The sequence below is a fragment of the Carlito syrichta genome, unplaced genomic scaffold (genome assembly GCF_000164805.1).
Source record: "Carlito syrichta isolate Samal-C Ts95f unplaced genomic scaffold, Tarsius_syrichta-2.0.1 Scaffold119772, whole genome shotgun sequence".
Classification (NCBI taxonomy): Eukaryota; Metazoa; Chordata; class Mammalia; order Primates; family Tarsiidae; genus Carlito; species Carlito syrichta.
The window spans coordinates 245,943-270,709 of NW_007063868.1; the positions used below are offsets into that span (position 1 = coordinate 245,943).

At 38.3% G+C, this 24,767-nt stretch overlaps 1 protein-coding gene across 1 annotated transcript in view; it reads left to right on the forward strand.

The window, feature by feature from the left end:
* The window catches only part of CUNH2orf73 (chromosome unknown C2orf73 homolog), a 33,590-nt gene that overhangs the window by 3,948 nt on the left and 4,875 nt on the right, over nucleotides 1-24,767 (forward strand). Inside the window, exons 3-4 of the mRNA XM_021707512.1 lie at nucleotides 4,243-4,450; nucleotides 13,234-13,387. Of these exons, the coding sequence (XP_021563187.1) occupies nucleotides 4,243-4,450; nucleotides 13,234-13,387 (362 nt within the window). The remainder of the gene's footprint in view (nucleotides 1-4,242; nucleotides 4,451-13,233; nucleotides 13,388-24,767) is intronic.

Below are 24,767 nucleotides of genomic sequence, written 5' to 3' on the forward strand. Positions count from 1 at the left end.
GCTGCGCCTGCGCGCAGCGGGTCCCGCCCCCTCGCCCGGCTCCGAGGCCGCGCGCCGGAAGGCCGCCGTCGCCTAGCAACGCACGAGTCACAGTCGCCGCGCTCTGCGCGCCCCTTTCCTGCCAGGACTGAGTCGCAGTTCTTCCTGCGCGGTTCCTCGCTGCCTCGTGCCAGGCCGTAGGGACTCATGGAGGCAGAGGCCGATGAGCAGCAGTAAGTGCTGGGTTTGGTTTTTCATTTCCCCTTCCAAAAATATTCCCCTCCTTCGGGGGGAAGGGGTAGGTGAGCCCCAGGGGATGGGTCCTCAGCTCGGACAGTCCTGGCCAAACCTCACACAGTCCCCTTGCCACCTCTGATTCCTAGTGGCCGAGAGATTAAACCAATAATTTTTAAAACGCACCATTTACTGAGCACACACTGTATGTCAGGGACTTGCCACGCATTACCTGCCAAAAGTTATTGAAGTCAGCTACTCCTTCTCACACCCCGCATCTAAGTTATTGACAGCTTCTGTAGGTTCTTTACCTTTAAAATTATCCAGAAGCTACCACGATTCATCACTTCTATTATCATCCTCACCTTGTCCCAAGCACCAGCTTTCTTCGCCTGTTTGCTGCCATAGCCTTCTAATTAGTGGCTTTACTGCCTGCCTTGTCCCTCTGCAGCCTCCTTAACACAGCAGCCAGAGTGGCCTTTTTACAGCTTAAGACAGATCACTCTTCTTCATCGGACATCATAGAGTTAAAAACCAAGGCTTCTACAGCAGCCTGTGAGGCCTACACAGCGAGCCCTTTCCCCCTACCCAGCCTTAAACACAGCTTACCTCCCTCTGGGACTCTACAGCACACTGGCCTCCTTCCTGTCATCTGCAGGGATTCTCAAAGGCTGGCCTTCCAACCGGCATCACCTGGCACCTTGTGAGTGACTCAGTCTGTAATCCTAGCACTTTGGGAGGCTGAAGAGAGTGCATTGCCTGAGCCTGCGGGTTCGAGACCAGCCTGTGCAATTTGGCAAGCCATTATCTCTGCACTAAAAAAGAAAAGACAAGAAATGCAAATTCCTGGGAAGCTCCAGACCCCAGACATAACTGAATCAGAAACTCTGGGGGTGGGGCTCAATCACTTGAACTTTCACAGGACATCCAGGTGATTCCAAGTACCCTAAATGTTGACAACCACTGACTCAAGATTGATGATGGTTGAGAGAGATGTGGAGCCAGGGGTACCTTCATCTAAAGCCAGTATTTTTGTCCCTGGAACAGTGGTTCTAAAGCTTCAGTGTGTGTTAGAATCAGCTAAACAGCTGGTTCAACAAGTTCCTGGGAACCAGCCTCGAAAGTCTTGACTTAGTAGGTTGATGCCAGTGCTGCCACTCCAGCGTCTGGTGCTTTGAGAAACACTGTGCTAAGAGTGGGTACACACCTTTGCTGCAAACCTGAGGCAGTTATAACTCACTCTGCTAGAATATCCCTGAAATATCCATGGCGCTCTCTCCCTCCCCCCTTTTTTCAGTTGCCACCTTCACAGCGCTGTCTCCATCCTACCTAAAAATGCAAACTTAACCTCCCACATTTCTGCACTCCCCTATCCCATTCCCTGCGTTATTATTGTCTTTCGCACTTAACACCATCCACGTAACAGACTGTATTACTTGATTTCCCATCTGCCTTTCCCCACCTGCCTTCCCCCAGTAGAATGTAAGCTCTGTGAGGGCAGGAATTTTTGTTAACTTTGTCACTGCTGTATCCTCACTGCCTCCCACAGCATCTGGCAAGTAATTCAATAAATATCTGTTGAAAGAATGAATTATTCAGTGTTTTTTTTTTTTCACATCTTTCACAATAGATGATTGTCTTTATCATGCAAATGAAGAAACCAAGGCTCAGGTATTACATAGCAGAACTGGAATTCTAATCCAGGCCTAATTGACTACTGAGCTCATTAGGTTGTTTGTTTGTTTGTTTGTTTTTCTTTTTTAATTTTAAATATGTGGGGCACAATTTAGGGTTAGGTATACAAATGTTCATCATGCTGGTACCCTTGTCGATGAGGTGTGCCCCCCAGTTTTTTTTTAATCTATGTTTTCCTTCAGGCAAGAGATTGCTACAAAGTCATATATTTCACATTTATGTATCAGTTATAGCCATTCACACACCACAAGTGCTTAATCATATAAATGTAAGTATGCAAGCAGATAGCCACAGTCCTTTCCAAGGAACTGATTCCAGTACAAGTGTATTGCTGAGAGACAACTATGAAAAAAAAGGTGGGACAAACTGATGCCGGAAGTCTACAAGGATCAATTAATTGACCCCAAAGTCTCCACCTTTAAATAAATACTTATATCACTGGAAAGGTAATAGAAAAGGCTTAGAAGTTATTTACACTTTACCAGATATCAGTTTTTCCACATCCTTTTCAGAAAGCAATTTTTTTTTTGGAAGCAGGCAACTAGAATCCAAAAATTCTGAATGTTTTTATGTGTGCTGAAGTGATGGTTGAGGGCATACAGCTTAAACAAGGCCGGAGTGAAAAACAATCCCAGCAGATCACCCGGTATAAGTATGTAAATATTATAATGGCAATTCATTTACGTTTGATGAACAGGACGCTTGTCCTGATGTTAGGAACATAATGAAGAATGAAACAATTTTCACACGTTAAAAAAAAAAAGTAAGCAAATACCGGTATGTAAAAAAAATTGTGGAGTTATAGAAGAAATGAACAAAGTACTAAAACAGAACACATGAGGTGGAAAGGGGAAAGTCTAGGAAAAGCTTCTTAGGAGATAACTTTTTTTTTTTGAGTTGGAGTCTCACTCTGTCACCCAGGCTGGAATGTAATGGCACACTGACAGACGGCCACTGCAGCCTTGACCTACTGGGCTCAGGTGATCCTTCCGCCTCAGCCTTCCACGTAGCTAGAACCATAGGTGCACACCACAATGCCTCGCTAATTTTTTTATTTATTGTAGAGACGAGTTCTCGCCATGTTGCCCAAGCTGGTCTCAAACTCCTGGGCTCAGGCAGTCTTCTTGCCTCCACCTCCCAAAGTGCTGAGATTATAGATGTGAGCCACCACACCTGGCAGGAGATAACTTTTAAGATGGGTCCTAAATGTAATGAGCTAGCTGCGATGGGAGCTGGGGAAGAGCTGTCCAGGCTGAGAGAATGGCATGTGCAAATGCCCTGAGGGGAAAAGAGGTTGATGTAAAAATTTAAAGAAGGCAGGCTGGCTAGAGTGAGGCTGAAGAGACTAGCTAGAGCAGGTCACACGGGCCTTAGTGCTACAATTAAGAGGCAGTGTTTTATTGTAAGTGCATAGAAAGTCACTGGCAAGTTTTAATTGAAAAATGACGTAGAAGAGATGGACCTGGCTTTGGTTTGAAGGAAGGTAGGCATTATATTTTAAGGGCTGTGTGTAAGGTTAAACCGAACTACCCACTTTCTCTATTCATTTGGAATCTTATGGACTCACATGTTAGATCACGGCTTTGGTTTTAAAAGCTTCTATGTAAGTATTCAAATTCATATATTCTTTATTTTTCAAGTATGTGATGCTTTAAAACATCGCCTTTTCCAATGTCTATTTTTCCTTATTTAAAAGAATACAAATTTGATAAGCTATTTTTTCATAAACCGTTCTTCAATTTTTTATCTGAATAACTTGTATTTTGGAACAGTGCAGTTACCTGACGCAAGAAGTGATGTGATTGAATTGATTTTTTCAGTCTGCATGGTGTCTTTTCTTGAAAAGATACATAGTGGTGGTGATTTGGTAGCTTTAAGTTTGCCAGGTGAACTTTTAAAATGGAATGGTTTAACCTTATCCAGTTGGCTGTTTACTAGATAAAGAGGGGAAGAAAGCCATTTTTTGGTAATAAAACTTTTTAAAAAGATAAGTTTAGCATGTAAATTATCCACATGCATAAGTATGGCAAGCATGATCTATAAGCCTGTCCAAATCATTGTTCTTTCTTTACTCCAAGCAAATGACAGTCAGTGCACTGCACTGGTATATAATGATGAGTAATCATTATTAACAAATCTTTTTATCTCTTATATGATTTAGAATTAGAAGATAGACTCCCAAATTTTAATAGTACAGACCCTTCTAACTATTAATACAGCCTAAATTATCTTGACTGATGTTTGTAATATATTTAAATCTTATTTTATATAATTATGACTCAGTGCTGAAATGGTTATGGGGTAAATGATTTACTTTTTAATTGTGTTTTTCAGACAGCATAAAATAGAAGATGCTGGTATAATGTATCTAACTGAAAAAGAAGAAATCAAACATGAAAATAAACCTGGAAAAAGTTTACAACATTCAAAACCATGTGTCGGGAGAGGACGTATATATTATGCTAAATTTATTAACACTAATGGGAGAACGTGCAATGAACCAGTTCCCTACATAGATCCCAAAAAAGGGCCAGAAAAGCAGGTTGGATAGATGTTCGTTGTATACAAATAGAGATTTAAATTCAGAAACTGTTTTGCAGGATAATTTGTTCACAGACTGTTTAAAGGACATGACCTACTATTTCTAATCCAATAGTTAAAAGCAGTAACTTGGAACTATTCTGTCTGTTAATGTTCATCTATCTATCTATCTATCTATCTATCTATCTATCTATCTATCTATGGAAGGAATCCAATTGTTTTTCTAAATTAGGTCACATTATAGCCACTAAGTCTTGCTTGGAGATTATTAAAGAAATTGCTTGTGTAATATTATATTTGTGACATATATTCTAATATAAAAATTTCTCAAGATACTCAGTAATTCAGATACTTTCTGTAAAATAATAATTACTATTTATTCAAAACATATAAGGCTCCATGTAAGGTAATATATCAACAGGTTTGGAGATTAAGGCATGAACATCTTTGGGGCAGAGGGAGCATTATTCTGCCTGCCACATTTACACAGTAAAATTCTTTTTTTTTTTTTTAGTGTACAATTCTGTGAGTTTTAACAAAGGTGTAGTCATGCCACCCCTCCACAATTAAGCTATGAAACTTTCATCACCCTCAAAAGTTCCTCCATGACCTTTTGTCATCCAGCATCCACTATTCTGTTTTCTATAGTTTTGCCTTTTCCAGAAAGTCATGTAAATGAAATTATACAGTATGTAGCTTTTTGGACCAGTCTTTTTTCTCTCAGATAATGCCTTTGAGATTTATCCATGCTATTGCATGTGTCACTAGTTCATTCCTTTTTGTTGCTGCGACATACTTGCTGTGTGACTTTCGGCAAGTCATTTACTCTTTCTAAGCTCAGTTTTCTTATCTGGATCATAAGAATTGTGATTGTCTCTCTCATAGGGTTTTTGTGAGGATTAAAATAGGTAAGTATTTTTGTCAGATACTATTCTAGGCATTAGGGATACAGAGGGCAGTGAACAAAGTTAATGGGAAAATGATCCTGTCCTTATGTTGCTTACATTTTAGTGAGGGAATACATAAAACAAATAAGCTGTATTACAATGTTACATATAAGGGCAGGCATAGAAGGGGGACTAAGGAATGCTGGAGGCAGTTTTAAGTAGGTGGTCAGAGGAGGCTTCACTTGAGTGAAGACCTGAGGGAGGGTGAGAGAAGTGACCTCGTAGGGACCTGGCAGAAGAGCATTCATGATGCACAAAGGAAGCACTCACTAACATTAGCTCCTAGCAGCAGCAGAGTTCTAGTCTGCTATTCTCTACACGGTCGTGGGGACTGAGGAGCCCATAGCTGCCACTGAGAACAGGATTCTATGAGAGAGGACCCAGGACAGTGCTGCTCCTAGGACAGTGCCAGTCCAGTAAGTGTTTGACAGGTGGTAATCAAAACATGCAACAGCAGAGGAAATAATCATCCCTCACGTAGGTATTTTCCACCGAGGGAATGTAAGCCATCTAAATGGTCTTAGACGACTATAGCAGTCTCAGCCTCACACTACTCTCCACTTCTTTCCTCATCCCTGTGAGTTAGACGCAGTGATTTAACTTGCCGTTTAAGTGGAGATTGCTTTCTGTGAGCTCACTTCACACTGATAACATCTGTTCTTGTCATAAGACAGTACCCCGTAGTGCTGTGTATGAATGTGAGGTCTTCTCGGGGCAGGAATTCCTGTGGTCAAATAGGCTTTACTAGCATGAACTAAACCCTTACAAAGACAGTATTAAGGCTGTTTCATTTTATAAACTTGCCAATAGATGCTCTTATACTTATTATTTAGACTTTTTTTTTTTTTGAGCCGGCATCTCGCTCTGTCACCCACGCTGGAGGGCAGTGGCACGCTCACAGCCACAGCATCCTCGACCTGCTGGGCTCAGGTGATCCTTCTGCTTCAGTCTTCCAAGTAGCTGGAACTACAGGCACCTGCCACCATGCTCAGCTAAGTTTTGATTTATTGTAAAGACAAGGTCTCATCAAGTCGCCCAGGCTGATCTCGAATCCATGGGCTCAGGCAATTCTCTTGCCTCTGTCTCCCAAAGTGCTGGGATTACAGGCATGAGCCACTGCACCCAGCCAATTATTTAGATTTTAAAGAAATCAGTTATGATTTTTAGACCAGAGATTATACTGGGGAAATTAATTTGGTGTAGAAATCCAAGTTAGTGAAGTTCTCATTTCTTACAAAAGCTAATGAATGACTTTCCAGAGTTCTAGTTCAGGGCTGAATCTTAAACAAACTGTTAAAGGAACCCATCCTTACATCAGAGACAAGGAAGGTTTATAAAATGAAACAACATGTTTGAGAATAGAAATATGAAATGTAAAAGTTTAGAAAACTGATCTCAAATAATTTTCTCTCACTCCTAGTCTACAGGTATCTTGAAAAAAGTGAACAAAGATGTTAGAAGCTGCTATCAGCAAGACTAGGTGACAGAGTACTAGTGGAACCATTGTTTTTCAGTGCTGGGCCTTTAAGAGATGGTGAAAGTAAGTTGGAGATGAAGAGCTCAGGTAAAAGAGGCCAATAATGAATATGAATGAGGAAGAGTTACAGAGAAAGGTCAAAGATGCATCACAAAGTTAAAAGCATGTTTGATATGGGTGTGGAGGGAAGGCAATGTTTATATTTAAAAAACAAACACAACAAACCTTAAATATACTCACTTCCAAGTACTCAAGGAGTAACAACGCATATTTTACATATCTGTAAACTTTGTCCTTTGTTTAAGATGAACTTCTTAAGTCAGATAATGTTTCTTTATAAAGGTTAGCTCAATTAGGAAAAAAATTAACTGGTTTATAGTAACACTGTCTTTAAAACAAGAGTAAAGAGGCCAGGTGCAGTGGCTTATGTCTGTAATCCCAGCACTTCGGGAGGCTGACGCAGGGGTATCAACTGAGGCCAGGAGTTTGAGATCAGCCAAGGCAATATAACAAAACCTGTCTCTACAAAAAATTTAAAAATAGATAGAGATAGAGATAGAAAGAGAGAAATCCAGGCATTGTGACACGTGCCTGTAATCCCACCTACTCTGGAGGCTGAGACAGAAGGATCACCTAAGCCCAGAAGTACCAGGCTGTGGTCATGCCACTGCACTCCAGCTTGGGCAACAGGGTGAGACACTGACACAAAAAAACAAATTAATAAGAGTAAAGAAAGTAAAGTTGCCTAAGTATTTTAGAATGACATCTGTTGGTTTATGTGTTTTGCTAAAATGGTATCTTTAAGACACACACCATGTTAAACGGTTTTATTTGCAATATTTTTATATGAAATTATCACTTATACATTTATATCTAGGGGCATAATATTGGGGCGCATAAAAAAGGAGTTTTAGCTTAGTCACTTCCAAAAAAAACTAGTTTGATTGTCTTATATTTTTTTAATGTTGATACTTTAAAAGAGATTATACTAAGTCTGTATTTTCCAAAGTTTATTTTTCAGAGCACTAACCCTTCCCCCCATACTTAACAAAATAAATTTCCAAAGTCAAATATGTTTTGGAAAAGTTGTATTTTTATAAACCTTTCTGAGTGCTTCACAATTCACATTAGTATATAAAGGTTCTCAGAAATTCTGTGATAAGCTTGTTTACCTTTGTTTATCTCACTATTTCCCAAATTTATTTAACTATAGAAACCTCTTTTACATAACATCTATTAATATGCTGGAGAACTAGTGTTCCACAGAGCACAGTTTGGGAATAATTGTTATGGGAGCCATTATAAATTGCTTTGAAAGAGTTTTTTTTTTTTAGTACTCATGGTATCTATAGCAAAATAGAGATGAATTTAACATGCCACCAATGTGACCTTGACTGCCATAGTATTTGTGATAGAGCTTCAATTTTTTACTGCCATTAAACTCTACTAGTAAAATGTGATTGTCTGTGTAGGTTTTGTCAAAAGTCCATATTTCCTTGGGAATCCCCAAAGTATGATTTTGTTCCACAGGTGCCCACGGTCACCACCAGCCTTCTTGGCCAGGCCATAGTGGCTGAAGCTGTGGAGCTTAGCTTGAATTCTCTTTTTTATTTTTTAAAATTTTATTTACCTATTTATTTTGAAGATATAAAGTATAATTCAGGATTAGGTGTACCTTCGTTGTATAGGTAAAGTTTAGGCCTCCCTTTGGTCCCCACTTTGCCTAGTTTGAGATTAGGTACCCTTATTGATGTTGTGTCCCCTGTCCATCCCCTTACCCCCACTTCCGAAGTATCGCACTACTGCCAATCCCTTTCTTATGGTAATTGTTCAGAGTCAACTTATGCATGAGAACATGTGGTACTCTGTTCTTTGTTTCTGTGATAGATTACTGAGTATGAGAGACTCCAAATCCATCCAAGTTGCTGTGAAGTCCATATGTTTGTCCTTCTTTATGGCTGCATAATATTCCATTTTGTATATGTACCACATTTTAAAAAATCCAGTTCAGTTTCAATGGGCAGCATGGTTGATTCCATGTTTTTACTATCGTGAATAGTGCTGCAATAAACATGCATGTGCAGGTATCTTTTTTGTAGAATGATTTGAGTTCCTCCGGGTATATTCCCAGTAGGGGGATTGCTGGGTCATATGGAAGGTCAATTTTTAGTTCTTTCACAAATTGCCACACTGTATTCCCTAGAGGTTGAACGAGTTTGCGTTCTCATCAGCGTTCCCTTTTCTCCGCACCCTCACCAGCATCTGTTGTTGTTTGTTTTATTAATGATGGCCATTCTTACTGGGCAGGGGGCGGGAGTGGGGGGTTAGGTGGTATCTTGATGTGGCTTTGATCTACATTTCTCTGATGATTAGTGAGGCCACTGCATTCTCTTAACTGGTTTCTCCAGGATGCTTCACTTGCTTGTACCACTTCTCCCCTGAGGATTCTTCCTTAAGGATGAGAAATAAGCAACATTATCAATATTTCTGAGAGATTAGTGATAACAGAAGTAGAGCAAAGACTTCCTTACATTGGCTTCCAAATGTGTCTAAGGGGTCCACAGTGCAATAGCCCTTAGGCCTTCCCATGGCAGGGTTAGAAAGGACTCTGCCATCAGAAATCTCCAGGCATCTCCCAACCATGGGGTCCCACCCACTGTCAGACAGGTTTACAGTGAGGGGGAGGACTTCTTTCTCTCTCTGAGTCCAGAGTTTTGGTTTGAAACAACTATCTCTTTAGACAAAACTCCCTCTACAATCTGTGAGATGAGGTCTTTTCCCTGAATCCTAGACAGAGCCATCACACTGTGTGACTTTTCCCAGTTTGGCTTACTCTGTTGTAAATAACTCCATGTCAGCCCCCGCAATCCAGTGTAAGTGATGGTACACAGAACAGTACATGCTTTGTTAGTCTTTCTTTTTGGTGTGAGGTAAAGATAAAAACAAGCCTCCATCTATCTCTTTCTTTAATCTCAAAATCTTTTATGAGCAAATGCTTGGACCAAAAAGACATGCATGTGTCACATGGGTGCATACACACTTTTACTTTTTCAGAACAAACCCTACTCTTTAGGCATAGGGTGCACTATCTGTAAAAAAGAAAGATAATATTTTTTGAACTGTAGGATTTCACTTAGCTGAAGAGACGATGCATCCAATTTATAACATTCATCAGAACGCTTTCACAAACTAATCACACTTTAGGAAAAATTGTTCATTATTTTCTATGTGAAACTAAGACCATTTTGGTAAAATTCTCTGTTCAAAAAAAGTTTGCTCAAAAGGTGAACCGATAACTCTGCTTTACGGATAGCTTTGTATTATACACTTGGTTAAGAAAAACTAAAGTCCATTTCCTAGTGGTTCACTTTTATCCCAGAGTCACTTTTCCAGTAACTTGGGTATTAGCAAAATAAGTTTCTGATCAAACAAAAGTAGATGACATGAAGTGTATACCTTCAACTTAATTGTAGAAGAACTTTTTCAGGTTACTTCCTGAATGTTTATCCCTTCCAAAACTCATGTTGAAATGCAATTGCCATTGTAAAAGTATTAAGAAGTGGGACATTTAGGAAAGTGATTAGGCCATGAGGGTGCCACCCTCATGAGTATAATGAATGCCATTATAAAAGGGTAAGTTTGATCCCCTTTTGCCCTCTTTTTGTCCTCCCATCTTCCATCATGTGAGGACAAGTGTCGAAGGTGCCATCTCAGACTCAAAATTGCCAAAGCCACCTGTGCCTTGATCTGGAACTTCCCAGCCTCCAGAGCTGTAAGCCAGTAAATTTCTGTTCATTATAAATTACCAGTTGAAGGTATTCTGTTATAACTGCACAAAATGGCTTATGGCATGTACTGAGAGCCTCTTTATTTTTATTGTCCAAGTAATTAAGTTTGTGCTTATCTGGTCTTGCATTCCATTAGCAGATTTAATACTGCAGTGCAGCACAGAAATTAGAGGTGTGTGCAGAGGCGTGAGGATTTAGATTGTGGCAGTGTAGCTGCCTGCTAGGGACATACCTTGGGGAAGCAACTTAATTGCCTGACAGTTCTCTCATTTGTACTGTGGCTGTACCTGCCTCATAAAGTTGTGATGAAAATAAGTGAGATAAGGCCTATAAATGCTAAACCTTGGGGCAACTGAACACTGGGATCATTGTGAAGTGGAATGGAGGAAAGCTGCCAGAAGCAGGCGCTCTGACAACAGTAAGATGTGACTATTTTCAGCCAGAAAGTGAGAAGACACCATCTGTTTAGTAATCTGTTCTAGAATTTTCCTAGAATCTATATAAAGTAGTCCTAAGTTTTTAAATTCACCTTTAGGCCATTCCGAAAGATGAGGCATTAGCTGATCTAGTCTCCAAAATCCCCTAGTTCCTGCATTTCTGTGATCTCTGAAGAAATGACCCTTGGTTACAATGTGTCATCAGCCCAAAAACTGGCACTCATTTGAAGTGACAAAGTGAGGTTGCATTCTCTCATTGGCTATCCAGGACTTAGTTCTTTCTTTTGTACATCTTATTCAGTTTGAAGGTAATTTCCCTTAACAAAGAACTTAAAGTTGAGTAGTTTTAGCTTTTAGCTCTGAACTATGTTCTCTTCAAATTGTTAGCCTTTCCTTGATTTTTTGCTACAAATAATTTTTTTCCAGAAAACCTTATTTTTGCTGCCTTTGGCATGTTTCATAAATTTCTTCTATTTCTGAATTTCTTGACAATCTTCTGACAAGTTGACTTTATTAATTTCTTAAAATGTAATGTGCACATCTTTTATACATGCCTGTCTTTTTAGATACCAAGCTCGTTTAAGAGCTGTCTCCCTATGCAGTACATCTTTTTTTTTTTTTCCAGATGCCTCTTCCTTTTTGTATCAACGTAGTCTCAATTGTATTGTCAGAATTTTTTTTTTTTGAGTTGGAGTCTCACTCTTTCGCCCAGACTGGAGTGCAGTGGCTGCTCCCGGCCACCGCAGCCTCGACCTACTGGGCTCTGGCGATCCTTCTGCCTCAGCCTTCCAAGTAGCTGGAACTACAGGGGCATGCTACCACACCCGGCTAATTTTTTGATTTATTTGTAGAGATGAGGTCTCACCAAGTTGCCCAGGTGGGTCTCGAATATTGTCAGAATTTTACTTATTAGAATCACATCTTCATCCTCCTTTAAATCATATTTTGAAAGACTTTGACAGTGGACTCATGGTTCCTCTTTTTAAAGACAGGCCTGCTTCCCTATAGCCCAAGGTATGTGTTTTGAGTACACCAAAGTTTACTTTTATTCCCTAATCCTCTCCAAGAACTCCTAGGAATCATAGTTGCCTATCTCAAAGCTTCTCTTATTTCCACCTGATCAAGTGAGTTGAATAACAGTTCCCCTTACTACTTTCTCAACTTCTAAGAGATTAAATTGTCTTGTGTGCTAATAAAAAATCTGCCCATTCTTTCTCGTGTACTTAGGTTTTCATACTCAAAATTCAGTAACATTGGATATATTTTCCCTTAGAACACAGTTTTTCAAATGGAGTCATTAGTAAATTATAAATCAGTGTGAATTTCAGTCAGTATTGTGAAATGTAATAGAAAGCAATAAAATAGAATAGGAAAATAGCTGAGTGTACCTCATGTAGTAAGAATAAGCACGAAACTTTTGTTTCCGGTTTATGTATGTGCAGCCTTGTGTGCTCTTGCATGACATCAAATGTATTTTAAGATGTGGGTCGTGAACTAAAAACTCTGAAAATCACCTTAAGTACATATAATAAAATTGTAGTACAAAACAGAAATACAACTATTTTGCTGATGTTTACCATTTCATCTGTTGATAGAAGGTAGCTTAAGAATTTAACAGCTGTATTTTAGCTAAACATATGACAACTCATTTTTAGGTTCCTTTTTTTTTTTTTGAGTTGTAGTCTCACTCTCTTGCCCAGACTGGAGTGCAGTGGCCGCTCCCGGCCACCGCAGCCTCGCCTGCTGGGCTCCGGTGATATTTCCGCCTCAGCCTTCCAAGTAGCCGGAATTACAGGCATGCACTACCACGACTGGCTGATTTTTTGATTTATTGTCGAGATGAGGTCTCGCTACCCAGGCGGGTCTTGAACCCGCAGGCACAGACAATCCCCTCACCTCAGCCTCCCAAAGGTGTGGGATTACAGGCTGAGCCACCGAGCCTGGCTTTTAAGTGCCTTTTAATAAATATGGTCTTTCTGGAAAGATATTTAGTTTTAGAGTTTATGACTCTATTTTTGTACTAGAATATCCACTAACTTGTTGAACTTAATCACTGAACATTTGTAAACAACAAGCAACACAGGACTATATTCTACAGTATCCAATTATGTGTTTCCCATTTTTCTTCTATAAAGGGTGACTGGTGGTCACATGGTAAAGCACCGGAACCTGCCTTCCTACCACCTTATGACACTAAGAGTACCCAGAGGAGTGACTTCCAAAAACCAACATGTCCACTGGTTTTGCCGGTAAAACACAGCAGGATGCAAAAGGCTTCTTGTGGAATAGGTAAGGTTAGCAATGGCAAAAACCTTTTTCATTACTCAGGTTACGCTTCCAAATTCTGACATATTAGTTGTGCTGACGCCTCCAAAAAAAGTCACTTCTGTACAGGAGTTAAAAACATATATACAGCAAGGGCAGCCCTTGGAGAGTTTATTGTTAGCCCTTCCTAGCAGACAGCTTGTCTCCAAACATTTTTAATATAATGAAAATAGTACTGATCATTAATAATGCCAGCCTTAAAGGTAGAAACTTAGTAGCATCCTGTTTCTTGTTGTTGTCACCATATTTTAATAATTGTAACTGTTAAAGTGATAGCTGATACTAAATGGCAGATTTCCCAACGTGCACTCTGAGGAATACAAATTTTACATGATGTTTGCAGATACTGTCATCCCCAACCCCCCCACCAAAGAAAAAAACCAAGAGAGCCAGTTAAATACGTTTTGTAAACAATTAATTTTTGAAAGTTAAACAGATTTTTAAAAAAACTTCAGAACTATCAAAACCTTTATTCTGAGCATAAGCATGATGAATTTTCTAGAAGGGAAACAAAAAATACTGTGCTTTCCCCACTTATTGGTCATCCCACCCATTTTTCAGATCATCTCACATAACTGGTGTGCCACAAAACATAATTTAGGAAATACTATTACAAAGACTAATAAATAAAACATTTTCAGATTTATAATTGATTTTACCTGACAATGTCATGATAATAAAGTCACATTTTATTCAAGTTGTATCTGTTTCTTAACTCACATCCTAGTCATCTCTACCTCTGGAATGGGATTTAGCAAGTCTTAAACAAGTGCAGGATCAAGTCTCAACAAGCATGCATTTATTGAGCACCTGCTCTAGTCTTCGCCCCATACAAAGTTGATGAGATAAACTTCCGAATAAACTATTGTAATACACGACAGTGGACAACAAAGGATTCCTTTTACAGGTCAGGAGTTTCTCACTGAATTTTAGCCTTCTGACCTCCGCAATTTGGTCAATCTAGTTAAGCACAAAGGGCAGCTACATTGACAGTCAGGACATAGGAAATTGTAGTATTCAGCATGATTTCGACCTTAAGGGAGGTAGTTAAAGAAGAGGGCTAACTATTAGATAATCTGTAACAATGACCTGCTTTAGAAAGATAATGAAGTTTCTACTTCTGATTCAGGATACAAACATCTAAACTCTGATTCTGAACACAAACATCTAAACTCCCTGCCTCCCAAGACCCTATTACTGTAAATAGCAGCAAAGCAATAAACCCATGAAGGTAAAGAGGGTGGGAGATAGAACTTTTTGGAACATAGGAAAGAATGGAAGACTATCTATGGATAAAAGAGCAAAGATGCAATACTTAGAAGGGTGCAGGAAAGAAGAGATAATCTGAGAAAACCCCTGACGGAGCTGTAGGCTCAGTCAGTAGGCAAGAAAGAAAAGGAGGTAGGAGGGAGCCAGAGGGTTGTTTGAAAGTCTGTCTCTTAAATAACAGCTCCAGTCATGAGTATTCCACCCTGTCCCAACATTAAGACCATTAGAGTCTTAGCCAGATGTCAACTTCCACCACACCAGTTACTTTGGTAAATCAAACTGGTGCCCCTCCTATTCTTAATTATGAATGGCCAGCCAAAGATTAGAATTATGTCAATTTTTAAAAAAAATTTGGAGGAGAAAGGCAAAAAAATATAAAGCATGAAGCAACAAAACAAAAACCTAGAAAATATGAATGAAGAAAAGCAAAATGGAGGATTCGTTTAGGAGAGCAAAGTTTTCTAGAGCTCCAGAAAAAAAATTAAGAGGTGAGATAATTATCAAAACAACATTTACTGAGCATATATTATGTCCCAGGCACTTAATGAAACTTTAAAAATATTAACTCATTAAATTCTCCCACCAATCCTACAAAATCTAATAGCATAGTACTGTTAATATTCTCATTTTTCAGACAAGAAAGTGTAGGGAGGAAAAACTTTACCTCTACTCTCTCAGAGTGTTTGGCTGAGCCTAAGATATACAAAAAGATCAACAGAAGAAAAGTATACACATTTATTTAATACAAGTTTTACATAACAGGGGCATCTTCATAAGGAAATGAAGACCCAATTGGACAAAGAGTAGTAAATTGTGAAAATGTGACATGGCAAAGGAATTTGGGCTAGGGTAACTAAGTAGAGAAGTGACTAGGAAAATAAGGGTTAGTATCACAAAGTTTATGTAGATTTTTGTAAGCCTCAAATTGCTATGCTTGATTATAAGCATGATCCTTTCTGGTAGAGGGAGGACACCTTTCACATGGGAATTTTTTCTCCTGCTTTTAAGAAAAAGATCAGAATGCTTTCTTGTATCTGCTGTTTTCAGGTGCCTTTAACTCAAAATAGTGAATATGCCAAAGTGGCATATTTTGAAGTGGTATATTCTGAATTTCTTCTTCAAATAACTCTGTCACCCAAGGCTACACAATGAGTAATTGGTATTTGAACCCAGATAGCCTGACTGCAGTACCTGTACTCATAACCAGTGCTCTACAGTATTACTCTATACAGTCTCTAAAAGAGAGTTTCCCTAGATAAAAGGCACTGAAAAAGTCTACTGAACATTTCCAAGTATGAAAGAAGAAAAAGATATACACCTGCACATCATTATAAAATTGCAAAACATCATAATGCGTTTCTAAAAGTTTCCATAAAGGGAAAGAAAAATAAGTCACCGTCTAACAAATGAGAATCAATATAGCATCAAGTAGTACTGATGCAAAAGGACAAAGGAGTTAATGTCTTCAGAGTTCTTCTGGAAAACCATTTTTAATCTCAAGAAGATGATTTATTTGGCATGGCTACTAGGACCTTTTTTTTTTCCAAGTGGCACTGGGCTTTGGACACACTGAGAAAGACATTAAGTCCTAGCACAAGACTTAGCCCCTAAGTGAACAAACTTCATATGGTTATATGATATTATAAATGCTGTTTTAGTAGTTTTCAACATTTAGGCTCAATCTGTAGACAAAATATAAAAAGTTTAAATATGGGATGCAGAACAGTATTAACAGGAGAAGTAATATATAGTTCATAGACAAAGGGAAGTAGAAGAAAAGGGTGCTAATAGCGTATGGACAATCAAAAATACTACCCAATGTGAATGAAACAAGGAAGAGAAGTTTAAGGTTAAAGGTCAAAGGAATCCCATATAAGAATAAGATTTCTTGCTGTAAACCTGGCCTCTTTACTGTACTTCAACATCACATATCACACTTTACCACCTACTTAACATCTCCTCTTGGTTAGTTAGTCTCCTTTTCACACTTGGTATGACTAGAATAGAAATCTTCATTCCCCCCATCCAAACTTATCCCTCACCTGTCTTTCCTATCTCAGTGAATGCCACCTGTTCACTACCAGATGCTCAAGTTTGATAAACCGGAAGTCATTCTAAAACTCTCTCCTTTTCCTCCCCCTCTACATGCAACCCATCAGCAAATCATAGATTAGATAGATAGATGATGGATACATGATTAAATGGATGGATGGATAGATAGATAGATAGATAGATAGATAGATAGATAGATAGATAGATAGATAGATAGTAGAGATGGGGTCTCCTGGCCTCAAGCCATCCTCCTGCCTTGACTTCCTGAAATGCTGGGATTTCGGGCATGAGCTGCTGCACCAGACCCACCAGCAAATCCTGATACCTCTATCTTCAAAATATATCCCAAATTTATTCCTTTCCATCTTTCTTGTAACCAGTGTAGCCCAGTCACTATTATCCTGCTACCTTTCTTCCTCTTCCATATGTGTTTTCTACATCTTTGTCAAAAGTATCTTTATAAAACTCAAATTATATCATTCTCCTCATTTAGGTTGTTTTCCAGTTACTTCTCATTTTTCCTAGAATAAATTTCAAATTCCTTACCATGGCCTATATAGCCGCTTTTTTTTTTAATCTGCCAAGTCTACCCACTTGATCCTCTATTGGAGCAGTCGCTAACCTTTTTGGCATCAGGGACCAGTTTTGTGGAAGATAAATTTTCCACGGCTATTGGTAGTGGGTAGGGGGAGGATCATTGGGAATTAGATTCCCATAAGGAACGTACAATGTAGATTCCTCCCGTGCACAGTTCACAACAGTGTTCACGTGACTATGAAAACCTAATACCACAGATGATCTGACAGAATACAGAGCTCTGCTTGCCCCTGCTCTCCTCCTGCTGTGTGGTCCAATTCCTAACCGATCATGGACTGGTACCTGTCCATGGCCTGGGATTGGGGACCCCTGGTCTATTGCTCATAACATGAGGACTTAGAGAAGGGGCATATAATTCAGACCAAAGAGGTAGAGACACTCTCTGAGGGTTGTGCTGATTTCCAAACCAACTTACATCTGGGTACTTATTATTGTATTTCCATAATTTAATTACATAGTCTTGCAAATTAAACCCTGATTATGAAAAGAAAACAGTTTGTATAAGATATTCAAAGTTGAATGCCCGAAGACTTGATAAAAGGTCAATCGCTAAATTTAAAAAGTGTTAATTAGAAATGGGCAAAATAACTATAAAAGAGGCTATGGCATTAATTTTTAAAATCTTGAAGGATTCTGCACTCATTTTACTTCAAATGTGTCTTTGTGTCAGAAGCCTTGTGTGCATTACAGGTGTGGTTTTACGAGAAACACAAAGAGAAATTTCAATCAGTCGATGCTTCCTCAAAGAAAATGGATTGGAGCTCCAATAAAAATTTGATGAATGAACTGGTTTAAAAAATATATCCGCATACAGCAGATGATATGTTTTAATTGACTTTTTGGGTAACCAACCAGTCCTTTTTGCATAAGAAGCCACTGTTTCCACTCAAGTTGAAAGTTGTGGAATAGTAATGGAAGATGATACTGGAGAGATGTGCTTTGTTCTCTAAGTTGTTCAGGCAGGGCCCAGCCATTTTACAAGTGATCCCCCAAATCACGATCTGTAGACCTGGTCTGCTGAGGATTCTCCAGAGAGGAATACTCCAAACCTCTGCCTAGGTTGGAGGTTTCTGCCTGTGTCAGAGGACAGAGAATCTGGGAATCCCTTAAGCAATCTTCTGTTTTCCACTTTACCTTGTATTAACACCAGTGCCCCATGCTGTCTGCCTCAGAGGAGTCTTCCTGGAATGCTGTGGCAAGAATTGGCTTGATTTTTTACTCCATCCTCAGCTCCACAGCACTTAGCTTCCAGTTTTCTGTGGTCTACTCAAGTCAGTTGCCACTTAATCTTCTGATTTCCAGCTTAAAGATTTGTTAACATCCTTGCTCCCATAAGTTCTTTTTTTCATAAGGATATAAGACCTCTTAATTCCTTTACTGTCATTGTTTTGGGGTTTGGGAGGGAAATGCCTAGACTCAATAAATATTTATTGATTAGCTGAATGATAATTATACATTATTCAAAAGATTATTTTAAAGTCATAATGTAATTTAAACTAACATACAACACAATATAGGCCTGTAATTTATTTATATTTTAGGTGGTATTTGGGTACTAGATGAGCATGAGCTTAAAAAAAGAAAATATTTTAATGTAACATTTTAAAATATGTATAAAAACCAATTTGCATGTGCCATATTTTTAAATATAAGCATATAAACATAGAAAAATGTGCATATAATTGTACCCCACATCTTTAAAATTAAAAAAGAAAGAAAAATGTGCATAGAAACATGCACTAATACCAATTAAAAGTCATCTCAGTCATTCTGTTCCATCAGCCCACTTAATTACGCCTGGTCTTTGGCATTTCAGCAATGTTATCTTGTGCTGACAGTTCACAGTGCTCTTTCTGTCTTGTACCACCACACAGTTTCCTGGCTGCCATCCATGGTCATTTAACAAATGACTATGCCCCATCATATCCGAGTCCCTGTTAAAAGTAAGTGTTCATATTTGGTTTTATACAGCAAAACTTTATAAATTAGAAAGGATGATCTGATTTGTGAAGGGGGTATTTTATACTAAAATGACATTTTGACTATTTATCAACTATTTCATATTGTAATGTTCTTTTGAATTGCAAATTCAGATAGAATGGTAACATTAATTTTCTAAAATATATTTTAGCTTATGTTGCTTCTTTTGCACCAAGTATAACATAACAAGTGTCTTGCTATAGTTATTTTTTTTTACAGTATTTTGAAAATCTATACTATTTTTTTACATTAATAATCCTTCTATATAAGATCACAATAAATAATTGAGAAGAGTGGGGTTTAAGAGAAAAATATTCCTGACTGTTTTTACAGTGAACACAAACAAAAAGCTAATTAAAAAATTTGTCAAAGTGAAATTAAGTTCTTACCAGTATAAGAAGCAAATTATGTGTTTGAACAATTCCTGGCTTTGTTGATAAAATATAAATAGCTAGATGCCAACTTGTTTAGAAAATTCTTACTTTAATTAGATTAACAAGGATTTCAAACATTCTTCATGTACTTTGCCTTATTTTTTGTAGATCTCATCTAATAAGACTTCTTTCAAATAATTACTTCGGGTACAATTTGAATTCATAAATAGGTAACCACTAGGAGCCTGAATATCTTCTCTGATGTTTTCACACCTAGATAGTCCTCACTGTGATGAACCTCTTTAAAAGTCTTATATGTTTGCATAAAGGAACATAGTAGTTACGTCTAATTTTAATAGGTGTAATGTAAGGTGTAATGTAAGGTGTAAGGAATTTCCCTCTGTAACAGCTCAGATTACTTTCCTCTCCCTTTATTAGTTATCACGAGGAAATAAATCCTTTTAAAAATTATTATTTTTGAGATTTTGAGAGGTTCTAGATCACGATTTAAAAGACAATTAATTTTAATTTAACTGATTTTCCTCTGAAGTGTTCCTATTTTAGTTATCCGCATAACAAGCCACCTCAAATTTGCTTAATCGACTATCATCTTATTTGCTCAATGTTCTGCAGTCTAGGCTGGGTTCAGCTGGGTAGTTCTTCATCTGGCCTTGGTGGTAGTCTCTTGTGTGGTTGCATTCAGTTGGCAGGTGGTCTGAGGACTGAACTCAGCTGGGACACTAGAATGACTGGGTCTCTCCCTCAGGTGGTCTCTTCATTTGGTTTCTCCTGAAGTGTAGCTGGACTTCTTATGTGGCTGCTCAGGGGTCCCAAGAACGCCAAAGCAGAAACTGCCAAGTCTTTCTTAAGGTTGTGCCTTTCTTAAGATTTATACCGGCACAGCGTCACTTCTGCCACATCCTACTTGTTTAAGCTAATCCCAAGGCTTGCCCACATTTAAAGGGAAGGGACTATAGCAGAGCTTGAAAACTGGGATGCCTGACTCATTAGGGTCACTAATGTAACAGACTCTCACAACACCTTTAAATAGTTCTTTCTTTTTTTTTTTTTTTTTGAGTTGGAGTCTCACTCTGTTGTCCAGACTGGAGTGCAGTGGCCGCGCTCGGCCACCGCAGCCTCAGCCTGCTGGGCTCCGGCGATCCTTCCGCCTCAGCCTTCCAAGTAGCTGGAACTACAGGCGCACACAGCACGCCCGGCTAATTTTTGATTTATTGTAGAGATGAGGTCTCACCAAGTTGCCGAGGCGGGTCTCGAACCCACGGGCTCAAGCAATCCATTCATCTCAGCTTCCCAAGGTATATAGTTTTTTCAATGAGAGTTTAAAAGTAGCCAACTCTTTGCCTTTCTTTGTCTGAAAATGTCTTTAAATTGCCCTCATTCTTTAATTAATGAAAGCATAGCTGGGAATAGAATTCTATGTTCACAATCATTTACCCTCTCTACTTTGAAGATGTTATTCCACTGTCTTCTAGATTCTATTGTTATGTCAAGTCTGCACACAGTTAAATTGTTAATTATTTGAGGGTAATCTGTTTCAACATAAGATTTTTTTATTTCAAAGACATCCTTTGTAGAAAGAGTTATTCATTGCTGCTTAAGCTTTAAATTAATATTCTAGTTTTAACATTATACATTTTTAAAAGTATTTTTTGGCCAGGCACAGTGGCTCACACCTATAATCCCTGCACTTTGGAAGGCCAAAGTAGGAGAATCACTTGAGCCCAGGAGTTTGAGACTAGCCTGGGCAACATAGTGAGACCTTGTCCCTTCAAAAAAATATAAAAAATTAGCCAGGTGTGATGGTGCATATCTGTAGTTTCAGCTAGTATGTGGGCTGAGACAGAAGGATCGCCTGAGCCCACGAGGGCAAAGCTGCAGTGAGCCATGATCATGCCTCTGCACTCCAGCCTGAGTGACAGAGTGAGACTCTGACTAAAGAAAAATTATATTTTTCTTTTAGTCTTGAATTTTAAAATATTGTACAAAATAAGAATAGTAGCTTTCACTTGTTCTTTGATGTTTAACTCAAGCTGAACAAATAAAATATATCTTAACAATGACTCATTTACAAAACATAGTCAATTAAATTTCATGAACTTTTTTAAACTGCAAGTTTGTTGATTTAATTATATTCTATTTTCTTAAACACTTTAAATACCTTTACAAGGAGACCTTAAAACTTTGACAATCAAAATCTTCCCAAATACCTAAATAATTCCTATAAATCCAAGAAATTAAACCTAATAAGCTTTGCAAACCCATTAAATCCTGTAAAAGTTTGTAAATCTGATACATATAATAAGCCCATATAAATATATGTATTAAAATATCTCAAATATTTTAAGTTTTAATAAGTCAAATGTCTTAAGTTTTCCTTACAGGAGGTAGATGTAAACTGTGTTGTCTAAGGATTTTTCAGGTGTGGAAAATTATAGTCATCAGATTTTAACCTGGTAGGGAGCATGGCATATAAACCTCCAGCTGGGGACAGTTTCTTATTTTCCCCAGCTGTTATCGCCATCTTAGGCAGCTGTGAGGTTAACCAATTGTTCCTGATTGTTTTTGACAAACACCTGGTAGGGAGCACCGTTCCTACTGAGAGGATTGAGACAAGCCCTATGAATGAAATATCCTGCCATTCCACTGCCAGTCAGGTCAAATAATGACAATTCTTTGAGTTAGTGTCTATGGGATACTCCAAACAAACCCATTCTGCTCCTTCCAGTAGCTGCTAGGCTGCTGAACCTCACTGTAATTGCAGAGCTCTTGGTTTTCAAGGCTTCTGCACGGGGGAGGAGGGGTGAAAACTGTCCAAGGTAAAAGGTCATACAGCTTGCTTTTATTACAGAGATTAAGACATTTTTCTTTAATAAATGCTCCTTGCTGCCGGGCTCGGTGGCTCAGCCTGTAATCCCACACTTTGGGAGGCTGAGGTGGGTGGATTGCCTGAGCCCGCGGGTTTGAGACCCGCCTGGGCAACTTGGGGAGACCTCATCTCTACAATAAATCAAAAAAAATCAGCTGGGTGTGGTAGCACATGCCTGTAATTCCGGCTACTTGGGAGGCTGAGGCAGAAGGATTGCCGGAGCCCAGCAGGTCGAGGCTGCGGTGTCCGGGAACCGCCAGTGCCCTCCAGTCTGGGTGACAGAGTGAGACTCCAACTCAAAACAAAAAACAAAAAACAAACAAACAAAAAAACAAATAAATGCTCCTTGCATTATTGCATGCATTGAGTAATTTCCAGAATTCAGAAAAAAGTTGACTTTGACAATTTTTGTCCGGGTATTCATTGCCCGAGGAGCAGCTTTTGATAGGTCTTTACTCTGATATACCCACTAACACCCTGTCCCTTTAGTTTTCATGTTACAAATGTCTCCTTCCAATCTGCCATCTCTATCAACTTTGCCCATTGTGTTTTTCATTGAGCAGGTCTCCTATGTTTTCATGTAATCAAGTTTAGCAAATTTTCACCTTATGGCTCATGTATTAGGTGATTTGTTTAAGAAGAGTTTTCCTACCTTTAAGTCACAAAATTTTCTCCTACATTTTCTTCTCTTGATTTTATAATTTTACCTCCCATACTTAGATCTTTAATCCTAAGCATTAAATAGGGAACTTATTCCACTTCCCACCATAAAGTGAACCAGTTTTATGATACCATTTAAAAAACAATCTCCACTTTCCTTGTTTACTTGTAAGACCCCCCCTTATTTTATGTTAGGGTTCCATATATGAGTTTGTCTCTGAGCTCTCTCTAATGTTACCCAGGTTAATGATCAGTTCTTGGGTCAGGACCAAAATATTTTAATTATATGGATTTTTAGCCTGTCTTAAAATCTGTTGGGAAAAGTCCCCATTCTTTGTTCTCCTTTCAGGGTTGATCTACCTACTTTATGGGTTTTATTTTTCCATTTAAACCCTGAAATTTATAACATTCCTCAAAATTTTCATCTGGGGTCTTAATTGAGTTGTGTTGACACTATTAAATTAGAAAAAATAGTCACCTTTGTAATAACATACTATCTCATTCTATCCAAGAGCATAGAATGTTTATTCAGTTCTACTTTTATGTCTTTAAGAGACTTTAAAAGTTTTGTCTGTAGAGGTCTTGTGAATTCTTCTTTAATTCTTTTTTTTTTTAAAGATGTGGGGTACAATTCAGGGTTAGGTATATAGGTGTTCATTATGCAGTTACCCTTGTTGATGAGGTGTGCCCCTCCCTCCCCTGGCTGTTTCCCTCAACTGCCAATCCTACCCCCCCTCCCCTTGTAGTTTCCCACTTCTGCCAATCCCTTTCTTACAATATTATGATGGTTGTTCAGGTCCACATATGAGTGAGAACATATGGTACTCTGTTCTTTGTTTCTGTGATAGATCACTGAGTATAATAGACTCTAAATCTGTCCAAGTTGCTACAAAGTCCATATGTTTATCCTTCTTTATGGTTGCATAATATTTCATTTTTATTTCTTTTTTATGCTGTAAAGTCTCTGCTTCTACTGAGAATATACCTCATTTTTCATTATGTTTTCTAGTGGGTTATCATTATTATAGATAAATGCTCTTGATTTTTATATATTATCTTATATCTATTTACCTTGCCACACTCTTATTCTCATAATTTATTGTTTCTTGTGGTTTTTCTTTTCAGGTAATTATATTATCTAAAAATAATGACAACCTTGTCTCTCTCTCTCTTTTTTTTTATTTCAATCTTTTTTCTTTTTTTTATAATATTTACCAGAGCCTCCATTAGTGTGTGTTAACAACAGAATTTTAGTTCTAGGTTTTTATGGGCATAATGCTTATCTTTCTATTCTTTAATCCTTGTCTTTTTCAGGAAACAAAATTTTTTGTTATTTTCTTCCATGTGTCTTAGGCACCCTCCTTGATTTATTTCTAGTCTTATTGAATTCTTCCTCTAAGAGCTTTTCAAAGTAGGCCTGTTTTATGGTGAAATCTTCTGAGGTCTTCCTTGCCTCCCAATATATTTTAAATTTTGGCTTCCTAGCTAAAGGACAGTTTGGTTGGATATAAAAATTCTAGACTTT